The sequence below is a fragment of the Pristiophorus japonicus genome, chromosome 3, assembly GCF_044704955.1.
Source record: "Pristiophorus japonicus isolate sPriJap1 chromosome 3, sPriJap1.hap1, whole genome shotgun sequence".
In the NCBI taxonomy this organism is placed as follows: domain Eukaryota; kingdom Metazoa; phylum Chordata; class Chondrichthyes; family Pristiophoridae; genus Pristiophorus; species Pristiophorus japonicus.
In genome coordinates, this window is record NC_091979.1 from 23,964,127 (window position 1) to 23,981,255 (window position 17,129).

The window sequence follows — 17,129 nt, forward strand, 5'->3', positions numbered from 1 at the left end:
CTCTCTCATTACACAACACCCAGTCTAAGATGGCCTCCCCCCTAGTTGGTTCCTCGACATATTGGTCCAGAAACCCATCCCTTATGCACTCCAGGAAATCCTCCTCCACCGTATTGCTTCCAGTTTGGTTAACCCAATCTATGTGCATATTAAAGTCACCCATTATAACTGCTGCACCTTTATTGCATGCACCCCTAATTTCCTGTTTGATGCCCTCCTCAACATCACTACTACTGTTTGAAGGTCTGTACACAACTTCCATTTTAACGTTTTTTTCCCTTTGGTGTTCTGCAGCTCTACCCATATATATTCCACATCATGCAAGCTAATGTCCTTCCTACCTGTTGCATTAATCTCCTTTTTAACCAGTATTGCATTAATCTCCTCTTTCAACAGTGATGTGCCCAGGTAACACACTCTGAGCAGGGCATCTTGCCTGCAGAGCTATGTCTTTCCCTAGACAAGAGATTCCATCCCCAGGTAGATGCCCTGTTTAGATCTACAGAAAAAAATTCCATTTAACAACCGCACATCTTGTATTTATATAGCGCCATTAATATAGTAAAACATCATTGAATATATTCAAGGTGGAGATAGACAGGTTTTTGAATGATAAGGGAGTTAAGGGTTATGGGGAGCGGGCAGGGAAGTGGAGTTGAGGCCAGGATCAGATCAGCCATGGTCTTATTGAATGGCGGAGCAAGCTCAAGGGGCCAAATGGTCTACTGCTCCTATTATGTTCTTATGTCCAAAAGGCACTTCACAGGAGCGATTATCAAACAAAATTTGGCACTGAGCCACTTAAGGAGCTATTGGGACGGGTGACCAAAAGCTTGCTTGAAGAGGTAGGTTTTAAGAAGGGCCTTACAGGAGAAGAGAGAGGTTTAAGGAGAGAATTCCAGAGCAGAGGGTCTAGGCAGCGGAAGACACGGCCCCCGATGGCGGAGCGATTAAATTAAGGGATGAGCAAGAGGCCAGAATTGGCAGCACACACAGATCCCATAGAGTTGTGGAGCTGGAGGAGGTTACAGAGATGGAGGGGGCAAGGCCTCGGAGGGATTTGAAAGCAGGAGTGAGAAATTTAAAATCGAAGCTTTGCCAAACTTAGGAGCCAATGTAGCAAAGGAGTGAACGGGACTTGGTGCAAGTTAGGATACACAGAGTTTTGGATGACCACAAGTTTACGGAGGATGCAAGGTGGGGAGGCCGGCCAGGGGAGGAAAGTTTACTGCCCTCCTTCCCCTGCTCACATTGACCAGCAAACATGTCTGTTGTCAGTTAGCTGCGCACTGCTTTCAGACTTTCGGGGCCCAGAAGAGGCGCGGGCCCTGGGGCAGCACGGGCCAGCCCACACTGCGATATGTCCTTGCCAGTAGGCCAAGACCTAGCTCTGTCCTGTGTGGTGGCTGGTGTGCAACGGCCACCATACGTTAAAAAAAATCCACGTACAGGCATCTTCCACCCTTAAACATGTAGTTCGAGACCTGGAATATTAGGTCCTTCATTGAAACACCCTTGAACTTTTTGTCGTGGAAGCAAGTCATCCTCGATTCGAGGGACTGCCTATGATGATGGCTTTTAGACTCAAGTTTCCAGCTGCCTATTGCCCTTGATAGTTCATAGGGTGATTTTGTGTTGAGAGATTGCATCACAATCAAACAGCGAGTTAGGATACATGGGCAGTGGAGTTTTGGATGAGCGCAAGGTGGGGAGGCCGGCCAGGGGAGGAAAGTTTAATGCCCTCATTCCCCTGCTCACACTGACCAGCAAACATCCAACTCATCCAAAACTCCACTGCCCGTGTATCCTAACTCGCTGTTTGATTGTGATGCAATCTCTCAGCACAACTGCTGCAATGACCAGCTTGCAGATAAGTGTCTCTGTGAGGCACAGTGTCACTCACCAGGAGCCGCGGTGAAACTAATTACTTTTAATTTGACATGTTGATGACAAAGGCTGGGGAGTGAAACCTCAATGCTATAAACCTTTAATTAAATTTTTGTAACTGCAAAGGAAAGGGACTGGGTCTAATCCATTTGGCTGTACGGGAAATGTATGGAAATTGCAGTCTCTTGGTATTTGGCAGTCGAGGCTGTCTCATCCAGTTCAGAAACCTCAGTAATATATATTTTTTTGATCTATTAAAATTATAACCGAGAGCTGCAGCTGGCTTGGAGAACTGTTTCATTAAAATCCCCGAGCTGCTTCTGGCAGGAAATTCAAATCCTACACTTGACATTTTCTGCCTTTGCTAAATGTAGGAAGCTTTTTATCATATTGAACTGATCCTCATGGAAGCGATCACTGAATATACAATGAAAGCAATTTTAAAAAGTAATTTGAGTGTTTGCAGTTGGAAGGGTCCCGTGTATATATTTATTTGAGTGTATTTTTTTTTTGTGACAGACGCAGTGCTGGGAAACCCAACAGAGATAAGGGAATAGAGGGTTATACTGGTAGATTTAGATGAGGAAAGACGGGCGAAGGCTCGAGTGGAGCATAAATGCAGGACTGGTTGGGCCGAATGGCCTGTTTCTGTGTCGTATATCCTATGAAATGTTTTCACCACTCCGTATCTGCATCGAGCACTCCCATGCCAAGGGTAATAGGACCAGATGCAGCTGGAAGTTCCCTCTTATTCCTGACCCAAAACCAACTTGAACACCAGCCTGAGACCATCCCCCAAGCACTTGCATTTATATAGCGCCGTTAACATGGTAAAACATCTCCAGGCACTTCACAGAAGTGTAATGAGGCCAAAATTAATACTGAGCCAAAAAAGAGACATCATTCTCCCTCTCTTATCACGGTAACCTCCTCCAGCCCGACAACCCTCAAAATCTCTGCGCTCTTCCTATTCTGGCCTCTTGTGCATGCCCGATTTTAATCGCTCCACCATTGCTGATCATGGCTTCAACTGCCTGAGTCCAAAGCTCTGGAATTCCCTCCCTAAACCTCGTCACCTCTCTCTCTTTTAAGACGCTCCTTAAAACCTACCTCTTTATCTGTCCTAATATCTCCTTATGTGGCTCGGTGTCAAAATGTGTTTGATGACGCTCCTGTGAAAGCACCTTGGAACGTTTTACTACGTTAAAGGTGCTATGTAAATGCAAGTTGTTGTATTAGGGCAGGTGACCAAATACTTGGTGGAAGGGTTAAGTTGGGTCTTAAAGAAGGAAAGGTGGAGAGGTTTAGCCGGGGGGGGGGGGGGGGGGGGAGGAGGGAGGAGGGAGGAGGAATTCCAGAGCTTGGGACCTCGACTGCTGATGGTCTGGCCAGTCCACCCACTTCCCATGTCAGGCATCCTATTCCTCTTTGGCTGCTGATTTATGGGAAATTCACTCATAGGGAAAGATGGAAAATGGAGGACGCATTATCCTGGACAACAGGCACATGCCTTGGTTAAAATCAGCTGTGGAGAGTGTCAACGTAGTGCTCGGAGCAGGGGAAGTGCCTGTCCACGCACAGAATGAGGGCTACGGGGAAATAGCGGAGGGGCGGGGGGAATGACAAATTATCAAAGAGCTGGCACAGGCATGGTGATCTGAATGGTCGTGCCTAGCCAAAACCGTTTGCAGTTAGTGCTGATGCAAAGAGCGTGAAGTAATCTGGATCCATTTGTGCTGGACATGTTTGCATTAAGCTGACTGCTGTTCACTTGACCTGTACCAGATGTGTGATCTGTATGCGGGTGGGCAGTGCAAGTTTCCAACAAAAATGATGAGGAGTCCAGTTGGCCCTTGTGCAAAGTTGATGATGTAAAGTCTTGGTTTACTCAATTACCCATTAATGGAGTTGAAATAATTCCAATTGCCCAGGGAGCTCATCTCAGCATTACCTTTTAACCTCTGTTGGTGATAACGGTAATTGTGGAGAGATCCAGTCCGTTGACCTGACTGTTTGAAAGCATGAATGAGATTTAATCATTGCCTAGACCCCCCCCCCCCCCCGCCACTCATCCTGGCAACGTAGTTGGACAGAAAATGTGCAACTGTGACTGGCAGCTGTGATGTCGATTGCAAATTGGAATTTTATAATTTTCACTCTTATCATGTTGCAGACTAAACCAGGTAACTTCAGTTCCTTACAACACCAACAACTTGCATTTATATAGCACCTTTAACGTAGTGAAGCGTCTCAAGGTAGTTCACAGGAGTGTTGTGAGATTTTTTTTAAATTGACACCGAATCGCACAAGTAGAAATTAGCGCAGGTGATCAAAACCTTGGTCAAAGAGGTGTGTTTTAAGGAGGGTAAAGAAGCAGAGAGATTTAGGCAGGGATATCCAGAGCTTGGGACCTAGGCAACAGTAGGCACGGCCACCAATGATTGAGCGATTATAATCAGGGATGCTCAAGTGGGCAGAATTTGAGGAGCGCAGACATCTCGGGGAGGTGGGGATGGTGGGGGGGGGTGGAGGGTTGCGAGGCTGAGGGAGCTAACAGTGACAGCGAGGGGCAAGGCCATAGACGGATTTGTAAACCAGGATGAGAATTTTGAAATTGCGGCCTTAACCGGGAACCAATGTAGATCAGCGAGCACAGGAGTGATGGGTGAGCGGGACTTGGTGCGAGTTAGGACACGGGCGGCCGAGTTTTGGATGACCTGAAGTTTACGTAAGGTAGAATGTGGAAGGCCAGTCAGGAGTACGTTGGAGTGGTCAAGTCTGGAGGTAACAAAGGCATAGACGAGGGTTTCAGCAGCAAATGAGCTGAGGCAGTGGAGAAACCCTGTGTTAGAAGGGACTGCATGGAACGTATAACTGGAGGAGATCACTCGGCTAGGATGGGCCAAAACTGTGGAGGGATTGCGAAGAGTGGGCAAGGATCATAAAATCAGTTCTTTTTATTTTCTCCTTGTATTTTTTACCCCCTACCAGTCCTCAAGCCCCTCCACCCCCTGAACAGTCCTGGGACGAGCAGCAGAGCAGTGTCACCCATCTCGGTGCTGAAGATTTTAAAGAGTTCATGAAGAAAAAGAAGAACGCCTTGGTCATGTTCTATGCCCCGTGTAAGTTAGCGCTTGTATAATATTAGATGTATCGTGCTTTTTATTTTCTCCTACCTTTGAGTCTCTGTCGACAGGCACCTTTTCGCATCTAATACAAAATTTTGACAGGGTAGATTCAGGCAGAATGTTTCCTCTGGCTGAGGAGTCTAGAACCAGGGGTCACAGGCTCGGAATAAGGGGTTGGCCATTTAGGACTGAGATGAGGAGAAACTTCTTCACTCAGAGGGTGGTGAATTTTTGGAATTTTCTACCCCAGAGGGCTGTGGAGGCTTAGCCTTTGAGTATATTTAAGACACAGATCGATAGATTTTTGGATATTAAGGAAATCATCATCATAGGCAGTCCCTCGGAATCGAGGAAGACTTGCTTCCACTCTTGGAATGAGTCCTTAGGTGGCTGAACAGTCCAATATGAGAACCACAGTCCCTGCCACAGGTGGGACAGACAGTCGTTGAGGGTAAGGGAGGTTGGGACTGGTTTGCCGCATGTTCTTTCCGCTGCCTGCGCTTGGTTTCTGCATGCTCTCGGCGACGAGACTCGAGGTGCTCAGTGCCCTCCCGGATGCACTTCCTCCACTTAGGGCGGTCTTTGGCCAGGGACTCTCAGGTGTCAGTGGGGATGTTGCACTTTATTAGGGAGGCTTTGATGGTGTCCTTGTAAGTAAATCAAGGGATATGGGGATAGTGCAGGAAAGTGGAGTTGAGGTAGAAGATCAGCCATGATCTCATTGAATGGCGGAGCAGCCTTGAGGGGCCGAATGACCTGCTGCTCCTATTTCTTATGTTCTTATAAGACGGGTTGGAAATGACCAGTTGCATAGACTAGACTTGTATTCCCCTGAGTATAAAAAAATTAAGGGTTGATCTAATTGAGGTGCTCAGGATGATTAAAGGATTCGCTTGAGTAGTTAATGAGAAACTATTTCCTCTGGTGGGAACAAAGGGGCATAATCTTAAAATTAGAGCTAGCCCGTTCAGGGGTGATGTCAGGAAGCACGCAAAGAGTAGCGGATATCAGGAACACACTTCCCCAAGAAAGTTGAGGTTGAAAGATTTTTGTTAGGTAAGGGTGTTAAGGGATATGTAACTGAGGTGGGTGAATGGAGTTAAGATACAGATCAGCCATGATCTTATAGAATGGCGGAACAGGCTCGTGTGGCTGAATGGCCCACTCCTGTTCCCGTGCGCTTATGACTTTAACTGATTTCCCCCAACGTAGCCTTGTACCCGGTGGTTGAAGGAGGTATGTAAATGATCCGCAGCATTTCTGGTCCTGCTGGATGAATTTTGTTTCTTGTCTCTCCATGTAGGGCAAGGGCCAAAACTCAGTACTACCCTGCTTTGCTATGGTCGCGCTGTCAAACACGTGGCAGGGTCTTCTTGGGCACAGGCTCATGTGTTCTTGAGGCTCGGCGCAGTCCATTTTCAATCCTCATTCATCTCCCTCGTGTGTGAGCAAAACTGCTATATGGAGGAATGGAAACCAAACATGCCCACGACAAAGACTAAAATGTTGACCGATGTTTAGATTCACTGTGTTGTTCGAGTATCACTCAAATCAGAAGAAGTTGCGTAGAGGCCTGTAAGGGGAAGCTAGATACGCACATGAGTGAGAAAGGAAAAGAAAGGTACGCTGATGAGGTGGGAGCAATTAAGGCGGGAGGAAGCTTGAGTGGAGCATAAACACCGGCACAGATCACTTGGGCCGAATGGCCTATTTCTGTGCTGTAAATTCTATGCAATTCCATGTAAGCCGTACGTGGAGGCTGCACAGCTGAAGGGGAGGGGGATTGAGGGATGCGGACCAAAGTCCCAGAAAATCTTGGCCGCAATCTGCTGTATTCAATTCTGTTTCATTTTGGGGGCAATGCAGCCACTAAAATTACTGTCGTTCTTGATCTTGGCCATTCTTGATTGAAAGCATGCTTCCTGTTTTAAACAAGCCTGGTGTACGTTTTCTTTTAAGAGGAGCACAGCTGAATCAATATCGTGAAGCTTGCTGATAAGAGTGTGTGCTGCAAATGCTGTGGTGGTTTCCTGCGACTCTATTCCCACTGTAAGACGATATATTCTGTATGGTGATAATCAGCCTCTAATGACCTAAAGAAAGCATTTGCAGCATATTTAAATGCACGGGAATGTTTCTTTCATTTCTTTACAGTTCGAGATAAATGCTATCGTTATATGGGGAGAGATTACAAAATGCTGTGGTACAGAGGGATCTGGGGGCCCTTGCACATGAAACACAAAAAGTTAGCATGCAGGTACAGCAAGTAATTAGGAAGGCAAATGAATGTTGGCCTTTATTGCAAGGGGCATGGAGTATAAAAGTAGGGAAGTCCTGCTACAACTGTACAGGGCATTGGTGAGACCACACCTGGAGTACTGCGTACAGTTTTGGTCTCCGTATTTAAGGAAGCATCATCATCATGGGAAGTCCTTCGAAATCGAGGAAGACTTGCTTCCACTCTAAAAGTGAGTTCTCAGGTGGCTGTATAGTCCAATATGGGAATTACAGTCTCTGTCACAGGTGGGGCAGACAGTGGTTGAAGGAAAGGGTGGGTGGGGAGTCTGGTTTGCCGCACGCTCCTTCCGCTGCCTGCGCTTATTTTCTGCATGCTCTCGGCGACGAGACTCGAGGTGCTCAGCGCCCTCCCGGATGCTCTTCCTCCACTTAGGGCGATCTTTGGCCAGGGACTCCCAGCTGTCGGTGGGGATGTTGCATTTTATCCAGAAGGCTTTGAGGGTGTCCTTGAAATGTTTCCTCTGCTTGCCATGTCAGAGCTCCGTGTAGAGCGCTTGCTTAGGGAGTCTCGTGTCGGGCATGCGGACGATGTGGCCCACCCAACGGAGCTGGTCGAGCTTCAATGCTGGGGATGTTGGCCTGATCGAGAACACTGACGTTGGTGCGTCTATCCCCCTAGTGGATTTGCAGGATCTTGCGGAGGCAGCGCTGGTGGTACTTCTCCAGCGCTTTTGAGATGTCTGCTGTATATAGTCCATGTCTCAGCCATATAGGAGGGTGGGTATCACTACTGCTCTGTAGACCATACCATAAGCTTGGTGCCAGATTTGAGGTCCTCAGGCGACCGAAGGCTGTGCCAGTACACTGGAGGCAGTGTTGGACCTAGTCATCGATGTCTGCCCTTGCTGATAATAGACTCCTGAGATATGGAAAATAGTCCATGTTGTCCAAGGCAGTGCCGTGCAGTTTGATGACCGGGGGGCAGTGCTGTGTGGCGGGGTCATGTTGATGGAGGAATTTGTCTTATGGATGTTTAGTGTAAGGCCCATGCTTTCGTACGCCTCGGTGAAGATGTTGACGATGACTTGGAGTTCGGCCTGAGTGTGCGCAGACGCAAGCGTCGTCCGCGTATTCTAGTTCGATGACAGAGGATGGGACGACCTTGGATCTAGCCTGGAGGCGGCGAAGGTTGAGCAGGTTTCCATTGGTTCTATAGTTTAGTTCCATTCCAGCGGGAAGCTTGTTGAGAGTGGGATGAAGCATTGCAGCAAGGAAGATCGAGAAGAGCATTGGTGCAATGACGCAGCCCTGCTAGACCCCGATCCAGACGTGGATTGGGTCTGTGCTGGATCCGTTGGTCAGGATCACGGCTTGTATGTCATCATGGAGCAAGCGGAGGATGGTGACAAACTTTTGGGGACAGCCGAAACAGAGGAGGACTGTCCATAGTCCCTCACGGTTGGCAGTGTCAAAGGCCTTTGCATGGTCAAAGAAGGCCATGTGCAAGGGTTGATGCTTGTCCCTGCATTTCTCTTGTAGTTGTTGCGGGGTGAAGATTATGTCTGTTGTACCCTTTAACGGACGGAGCCCACATTGCGACTCTGCGAAGAGCTCTTCAGCCACAGGGAGAAGACGATTGAGGAGGATTCTTGCGATGACTTTCCCTGTGGCCGACAGCAGGGAGATTCCTCTGTAGTTACCGCAGTCGGACTTGTCTCCTTTTTTTGAAGATGATCACGATTACGGCATCTCTGAGATCTGCTGGTATGTTCTCCTCCTTCCAGATAAGAGAGATAAGTTCATGCATTCGTGCCAGTGGTGCTTCACCGCCATACTGTAGTGCTGCGGCGGGGATTCCATCTGCGCCTGTTGCCTTGTTATTCTTGAGCTGATAGATGGCCTTTTCTGCCTCGTGCAGGGCTTGGGGTTTTGCTGAGATGGTGACTGGTAGCATGATGCGGGATGTAGTGGAGAGCACTCGCTTCAAAGACAGAGTCTTGGTTAAGGAGATCTTCGAAGTGCTCCTTCCAGCGGGCCCTGACTGCCTCAGTGTCCTTGTTGAGTGCCTCTCCATTCTTGGCCAGCAGTGGGGTGGGGCCTTGGGTGCTTGGGCCATAGGTGGCCTTGACTACGGTGAAGAATCCTCGCACGTCATGGTTGTCGGCCAGCTGCTGGATCTCCTGCATTTTCTCCACCCACCATCTGTTCTTTAGGTCACGGGTTTTTTGTTGAACCTCGGCCTTCAGCTGCCTGTAGAGCTGCTTTGCTGCTCCCGAATTGGGTTGCTGCTTTAAGTTCAGAAATGCCTTGCACTTGCGGCTTATTAACTCCTGGTCGTTCTGGTCAAACCAGTCTTGGTGTTTCCTGGATGAGTGACCAAGTGTCTCTTCGCAGTTATTGAGGGCAGACCAGGTGCTGAGGGCACTCTGGGTCATCGAGGGTCGCCAGGTTGGCAGTGAGGCGCAGACTGTTTAGGGCTTTCTTAACTGGGTCTTTGAGGGCCCCAGCGTTGATTTTCCTGCGGCATTGTTTCTGTTGCCGTTGCTATTTTGGGGCTATGTTGATGTTGATGACTGAGTGGATTAGGCAGTGGTCCGTCCAGCAGTCGTCGGCTCCCATCATGGCGCGGGTGATGCGCACGTCCTTGCAGTCCCTCGCTCGGACGATGACCTAGTTGAGCAAATGCCAGTGCTTGGAGCGAGGGTGTTGCCATGATGCCTTGTACTTGTCCCTCTGATGGAACAAGGTGTTGGTGATGATGAAGTCATTTTGGCAAGAGCAGGGTACTGCTTGAGTTGAAGGGTACCCCTTCTCTGCCGATCATGCCTCCCCAGATGTCTGTGTCCTTACCGACTCTGGCATTGAAGTCGCCAAGGAGAATCAGATATACTTGCATTGGAGGCAGTTCAGAGAAGGTTCACTCGGTTAATTCCTGAGATGAAGGGATTGTCATATGAGCAGGTTGGGCTGATACTCATTGGAGTTTAGAAAAATGAGGTGATCCTATTAAAACGTTTAAGATTCTAAGGAGGCTTGACAGGGTAGATGCAGAGAGGATGTTTCCCCTCGTGGGGGAATCTAGAACCAGAGAGCATAGTTTCAGAATAAGGGGTCGCCCATTTGAAATGGAAATGAGGAAGAATTTATTTTCTGAGTGTCATGAATCTTTGAAATTCTCTACGCCAGGGGTCATTGAATAAGTTTAAGGTAAAGATAGACACATTTCTGAACGATAAGGGAGTCAAGGTTATGAGGAGAGGGCAGGGGAGTGGAGTTGAGGCCAAGATCAGATCAGCAATGATCTCATTGAATGGCGGAGCAGGCTTGAGGGACCAGATGGCCTACTCCTGCTCCTATTTCTTATGTTCCTATTCATAGTTACTTAGCTTGCAGGACCAGAGTAAGCCCAATGTTACTGGCTGCAGCCTTGTCCATATGATTTCCCTGCTTTTTGTTTGTTTACATAGTTTGGGAGAAGGTGTGCTTAGCAAACGATTTCCAGCTCCATTTTCCCCATCCAAGCCAGATTTCTTTTACTCCTCGAGATGACCTGGCCGAAATGGCACAAGTCCCAAGCACGAGTTTCCATTGAAACATAGATTTTATGAGGTTCATTTTCCAGGCACCCTTCTCATCCATGTGTCGGGATAAGTGGAATTGCACCCGAATTGCACTCCACCTGTCCAGGTCTGCCAGCACCCAGCCTGGTCAGGAACAGCTCTATATAAATGCACACTTGATTCATTCTTTCTACCCTAGTGTCACAGGAGGGGGGAAAAAACCCTACAATGGATTTCTTGCTAGTATATGGCTTGAGTATGCCGTGAGTTGTTCTCAGGACTGTTTCCTAGAATGGAAAAGGCCATCGGTTTGGTGTTTCTATTCTTCTGTAGTACTGCTTGTATCACTTTTATTAATCACTGAGAACAGGCTCCCATAGAAAATTTGGGGTCAGTTGACACCTTCTAAAAGGGAGCTGGATTTATAGCGGTCGAAAATGGGGCGGATTGAGGGTTCTGGAGATATTAATAATATTGCTTGTTTTTCCTGGGCAGATTGGAAATCAGTTTAGTTTTGATTGCAGTTAAGGGATTAACGTATGTTGGTGATGGGGTGATGGCCATGGGCAGAGTTCGGGGTCCAAGAGGATTATAACTGGACTCCGGATGCAGAATGCTCGAGGGACAAAATGTCACTCCGGGATTATCTTCTTGGCAGACGAGGTAGACTGGACGGTAAAGGTTGGGTGGCTCCAAGCTTGGATCGTAAACGGCTGTAGGTTGAGAGACAAAGGGAGACCGAGGTGGGTAATAATTACCGCAGTCCCGAGTTCGAGGGAAGAATGAGCCTTTTGTTTTCACACGATGTTCTGCGGACGAGGAAGTGTCTTGACATTGTGTTTGAAGCTGAGGAGGAACGAGACAGGATTGTTCGGAGAATTAATGATTGGGAAAACAAGTCTTCAATTTTAAATTTTTACAGAGAGTGAGGAGAGCAATTAGGAGAAATGTCTTTATGTAGAATGATGCAGCACGAAATGCTTTGCCACAGGAGGTGGGTGTCGCAGTGCCATTGTGCATTTTCAAGAAAAGGTGTATATGTATTTGAGACAGCGAGAGACATAGGGCTGTGAGAAACGAGCAGGATGATGCAGAGCTTTTGGTGAGAGAGCAGTGGGATTAGTTTTGGGTTGCTCTAACAAAGAGCCGGCACAATGGGCCGAATATCCTCCTGTGTTGTAAACTTTGTTGTTTGTAGTGACCACAGTTATAGTATCATAAGAACATAAGAAATAGGAGCAGGAGTAGGCCAAACATCCCCTCGAGCCTGCTCCGCCATTAAATACGATCATGGTTGATCCAGTCATGGACTCGGGTCCACTTCCCTGCCCGCTCCTAAACCCTTTATTCCCTTATCGGTTAAGAAACTGTCTATCTCGGTCTTAAATTTATTCAATGTCCCAGCTTCCAAAGCTCTCTGAGGCAGCAAATTCCACAGATATACAACGGTCTGAGAGAAGAAATTCCTCCTCATCTCTGTTTTAAATGGGCAGCCCTTTATTCTAAGATTATGCCCCCTAGTTCTAGTCTCTCCCATCAGTGGAAACATCCTCTCTGCATCCACCTTGTCAAGCCCCCTCATAATCTTATACGTTTTGATAAGATCACCTCACATTTTTCTGAATTCCAATGAGTAGAGGCCCAACCTCCTCAACCTTTTCTTATGTCAACCCCCTCATACTAGACATAATTGAAGTTGTAACCATCAGCAGTGTTAGGGGACAGAGACATAGCCTATCAAACAACAAGCACCCTATCCAGGAACATCGGTATTGGAAGTGCCTTCCCAGGTACAGCTGCAGGATCTACTCTTGTATGCATTTAAATTTTGCAGTAATTAGATTTGTCGCTCGCCCCTGATATCTCTCTTCGTGTTGCTATATTTCTCTACAGTTCCTTGTTGCATTTTCTTTGTGTGATACCTGTGGGAATCCATCAGAAAAGGTTAAAACTTTGCCCAAATGTTGCGGAGAGATGACTATTTCCTGGACAGTTCTGATGCCTGGTGTATTTTTGAAAAGCATATGGAGTTACAGGTGTAAAAACACAAAATTCTGGAAATCTCAGCAGGTCAGGCAGCATCTGTGGAGAGGAAGCAGAGTTAACATTTCGGGTCATCTGTCTAACTGGCTGAGATTTCCAGCATTTTCTGTTTTTATTACAGATTCCAGCATCCGCAGTATTTTGATTTTGTATTGGAGTTACAGGTGACCCTTCAACTTGTACATTAAAAAAAGATGCTGGTCAGATCTGAAAGTCAAAGTTAGCATTTTGATCAAGGGGCTTAAACTTTCTCATTCGATTTACTGACTGGCTGCAGTAGAGTTTCAGCATTTCCTGTTGTCATTTGATTTTTAGCATTCGCAGTTTTTTTTCATTGATTCATTTCGCCTCTTCAGTCCCTCCAGCCTCAAGTTTGTTTAAGCTTAATTTTTTTTTTAAAAACACAAATAATCATAGTGCTACATCTTAACAAATTGTAAAGTCTACAAGGCATGACATAAGAGCATAGAACTAGGAGCAGGAGTACGGCCCTTCGAGCCTGCTCTGCCATTCAATGAGATCACGGCATGATCTTTTACCTGCATTCCACCTTCCCGCACTATCCTCATATCCCTTGGTTCCCTTCATGTCCAAAAATCTATCGATTTGGTGGTAAAAACATGAAGGCAGAATATTATCTGAATGGCGGCAGATTAGGAAAAGGGGAGGTTCAACGAGACCTGGGTATCATGGTACATGAGTCATTGAAAGTTGGCATGCAGGTTCAGCAGGCGGTGAAGAAGGTAAATGGCATGTTGGCCTTCATAGCGAGGGGATTTGAATATAGGAGCAGGGAGGTTTTAATGCAGTTGTACAGGGCCTTAGTGAGGCCTCACCTGGAATATTGTATTCAGTTTTGGTCTCCTAATCTGAGGAAGGACATTCTTGCTATTGAGGGAGTGCAGCGAAGGCTCACCAGTCTGATTCCCGGGATGGCAGGACTGACATATGAGGTGAGACTGGATCGACTGGGCCTGTATTCACTGGAGTTTAGAAGAATGAGAGGGGATCTCATAGAAACATATAACATTCTGACGGGACTGGACAGGTTAGATGCAGGAAGAATGTTCCCGATGTTGGGAAAGTCTAGAACCAGGGGTCACAATCTAAGGATAAGGGTTAAGCCATTTAGGACTGAGATGAGGAGAAACTTCTTCACTCAGAGAGTTGTGAACCTGTGGAATTCCCTACCACAGAGTTGTTGAGCCCAGTTCGTTAGATATATTTGAGAAGGAGTTAGATGTGGCCCTTACGGCTAAAGGGATCAAGGGGTATGGAGAGAAAGCAGGAAAGGGGTACTGAGGTGAATGATCAGCCATGATCTTATTGAATGGTGGTGCGGGCTCGAAGGGCCGAATGGCCTACACCTGCACCTATTTTCTATGATTCTATGATATGTGTCTTGAATATACTCAACGACTGAGCATCCACATCCCTCTGGGATAGAGAATTCCAAAGATTCCAAAGAAAAATATTCTCATCAGTCCGAAATGGGCGCCCCCTTATTCTGAGATTGTGACCCCTGGTTCTAGACTCCCCAGCCTGGAGAAACATCTTCCCAACATCTACCCTGTCAAGCCCCTCAAGAATTGTATACGTTTCATTGAGATCACCTCTCATTCTTCTAAACTCTAGGGAAGATAGGCCTAGTCTACTCAATCACTTCTCGTAGGACAATCCCCCCTCCATCCCAGGAATCAGTCTGGTGAGCCTTTGTTGCACTCCCTTCCTTAGTATATCCTTCCTTAGGTAAGGAGACCAAAACCATACACAATACTCCAGGTGTGGTCTCACCAGTGCTCATCAAATGACACAATAGTCTGCTAGGATTAAAAAAGTTTCTGTACGATTGTCCAACACAGTGAGAAAGCGATACAGAAAAATCATCATCTCCTGTGGAGCAGTGAGTCGGGGTTTTATAGAAACATAGAAAATAGGTGCAGAAGTAGGCCATTTGGCAATTTGAGCCTGCACCACCATTCAAATGATCATGGCTGATCATGCAACTTCAGTACCCCATTCCTGCTTTCTCTCCATACCCCTTTATCCCTTTAGCTGTAAGGGCCACATCTAACTCCCTTTTGAATATATCTAACGAACTGGCCTCAACAACTTTCTGTGATAGAGAATTCCACAGGTTCATAATTCTCTGAGTGAAAAAGTTTCTCCTCATCTCGGTCCTAAATGGCTTACCCCTTATCCTTAGACTGTGACCCCTGGTTCTGGACTTCCCCAAAATCGGGAACGTTCTTCCTGCATCTAACCTGTCCAATCCCGTCAGAATTGTATATGCTTTTATGAGATTCCCTCTCATTCTTCTAAATTCCAGTGAATATAAGTCTAGTCGATCCAGTCTTTCTTCATATGTCAGTCCTGCCATCCCGGGACTCAGTCTGGTGAACCTTCGTTGCACTCCCTCAATAGCAAGAATGTCCTTCCTCAGATAAGGAGACTAAAACTGCACACAATACTTATGTCATTAGACAATAGGGGTGTTTTAAATCAAAGGTAATGGGAAAATCGTTATAGGTAGCAGACACTTCCTGCAAGTGGCACACTGCCTGTAACACTTTGGATGTATATTTATTTGTGCAATATTTTACGGTGCACGACATCAAGTGAGCTAATCTGTGAGAAAAGCAATTTTGAACATTGGACAAAGTCTGAAGAATTTTTGAAGAGAGTTAATCAATATTGTAAGGCCGATGTCAGCCTTTTATAAAATGTGGCAAAGTTGTCCTTGTGATAACCTTACAAAAAAAGAGCCGCATCCTGAGAGGGCCAAATGTTTCCTAATTTAAATTATAAATCCTCTTGCCAATTCCCAATCCCAAGAAGTCCGTAGCAAAACAGAGTATTGAAGCTTTTGGCTATTGTTACAAATCCTTCCGTCGTTCTGAAGGGGGCAGAGGCGAAACTGCAATACACTTACCCCCACAGCGTTCTCTTTCATATCTTGTCTACTGCTCTCGCTTCCTTTTCCCACCTCCCAAACCAAGATTAGCCTTAAAAAAAAAAATTGCAGTGAAATCCCTCTCTAAATATTATCACTCAAACTTCGTGGCCAAGTTGCCTGCCAAGTTTGAATTCATATGCAAATTGATCCTGTATTCTGGTCGTACCCAGCAGTCTTTGAAGGCTGAATAAAAGAAAGAAAAATTGAGTAGATGTGACAAAGTACTAATCCAAAGGTAAGAGTTCCCTTACTGCGGAAGAACTTTAATCTTCACAATGTGATTAAGGTTGAAAAGAAATTGTTCTGAGCTGCGTTATTGGAAAGAGTGTCCAAGTAGTCCCTAAGCTGCTCAGCAGCATTAAATCTTGCGGAATTCATGTTTTTCTTATTCATCTGCTGGGAGGGGGGGGGCGCACAGGGCATTGCCGGCTGCTGGGAGGGAGGGTGCGGTGGGAGGGGTGTGGGGCGCTGCTGGGGGGCAGAAAGTGCGGGCCGTTGCCGGGGGGGGGAGGGGCGCGGGGCGTTGCCGAGGGGGAGGGGTGTGGAGCGTTGCCGGGGGGGGAGGGGTGCGGGGCGTTGCCGGGAGGGAGGGAGGGGTGCGGGCCGTTGCCGGGCGGGGGGGCGCGGGGGCGTTGCCAGGGTGCTGCCAAGAGGTAGAGGCCCCAAGTTCAGAGCACCAATGATTTGGACAAAAGGGTCTAATTGGTGGCCAGTCTTTGCCCCTCATGCTTGTTGTTCCAATCTCTGGGACCAAAGCAGTAGTTATGCTGCACCAGGAAAATTGTAGGTTTCAAAACATTGAGAGGGGACATCAACCCAACCTGGACCTCATTCCAAAAGGACCGTTTCAAGGCTGTTAACGATTCTCTATAAGTGCAACAGCAGCAAAGGGTCAAAATTCAACACCAGGCAATTTAACGTACGTGTGAGGTCTGTGCGCTGAAAGTGTGAGGCGGGGTGGGTGGCATGAGATATCAGCGAGGTTTTAGGGCTCAGTGTGTTAGAGGCTGGGTTTCCGAGTTGGAAACTCGCATGTATGGCATGACTGTTTTGGAAAGAGTGAACCCAAGACATCTCTACTGGATCTCAGAATGTGCTTAACGCAACCCTTAGCACATCTTAAGGGTCCTCGGTCGTCACCTGGATAATTCACCATTCTGTCCACTATCCCTCTCTTTCACTTACAGTTTAGTCAACTGCGAGCTGGTCTGACTTTTTTTTTAAAGTAAGTGATTCAATTCTTTTAAAACTAATCTCTCAAACAGATGTTGCAAAACAAATCTTTAATTATTCCCCAAATCAACAAGTCTCATTATT

General features: G+C 46.9%; 1 protein-coding gene across 2 annotated transcripts in view; it reads left to right on the forward strand.

The window, feature by feature from the left end:
* The window catches only part of pdia5 (protein disulfide isomerase family A, member 5), a 146,803-nt gene that overhangs the window by 86,548 nt on the left and 43,126 nt on the right, over positions 1-17,129 (forward strand). For both annotated transcript variants that reach the window (XM_070875255.1, XM_070875256.1), the window contains exon 14: positions 4,879-5,009. In XM_070875255.1, coding sequence (XP_070731356.1) covers positions 4,879-5,009 — 131 coding nt within the window. The remainder of the gene's footprint in view (positions 1-4,878; positions 5,010-17,129) is intronic.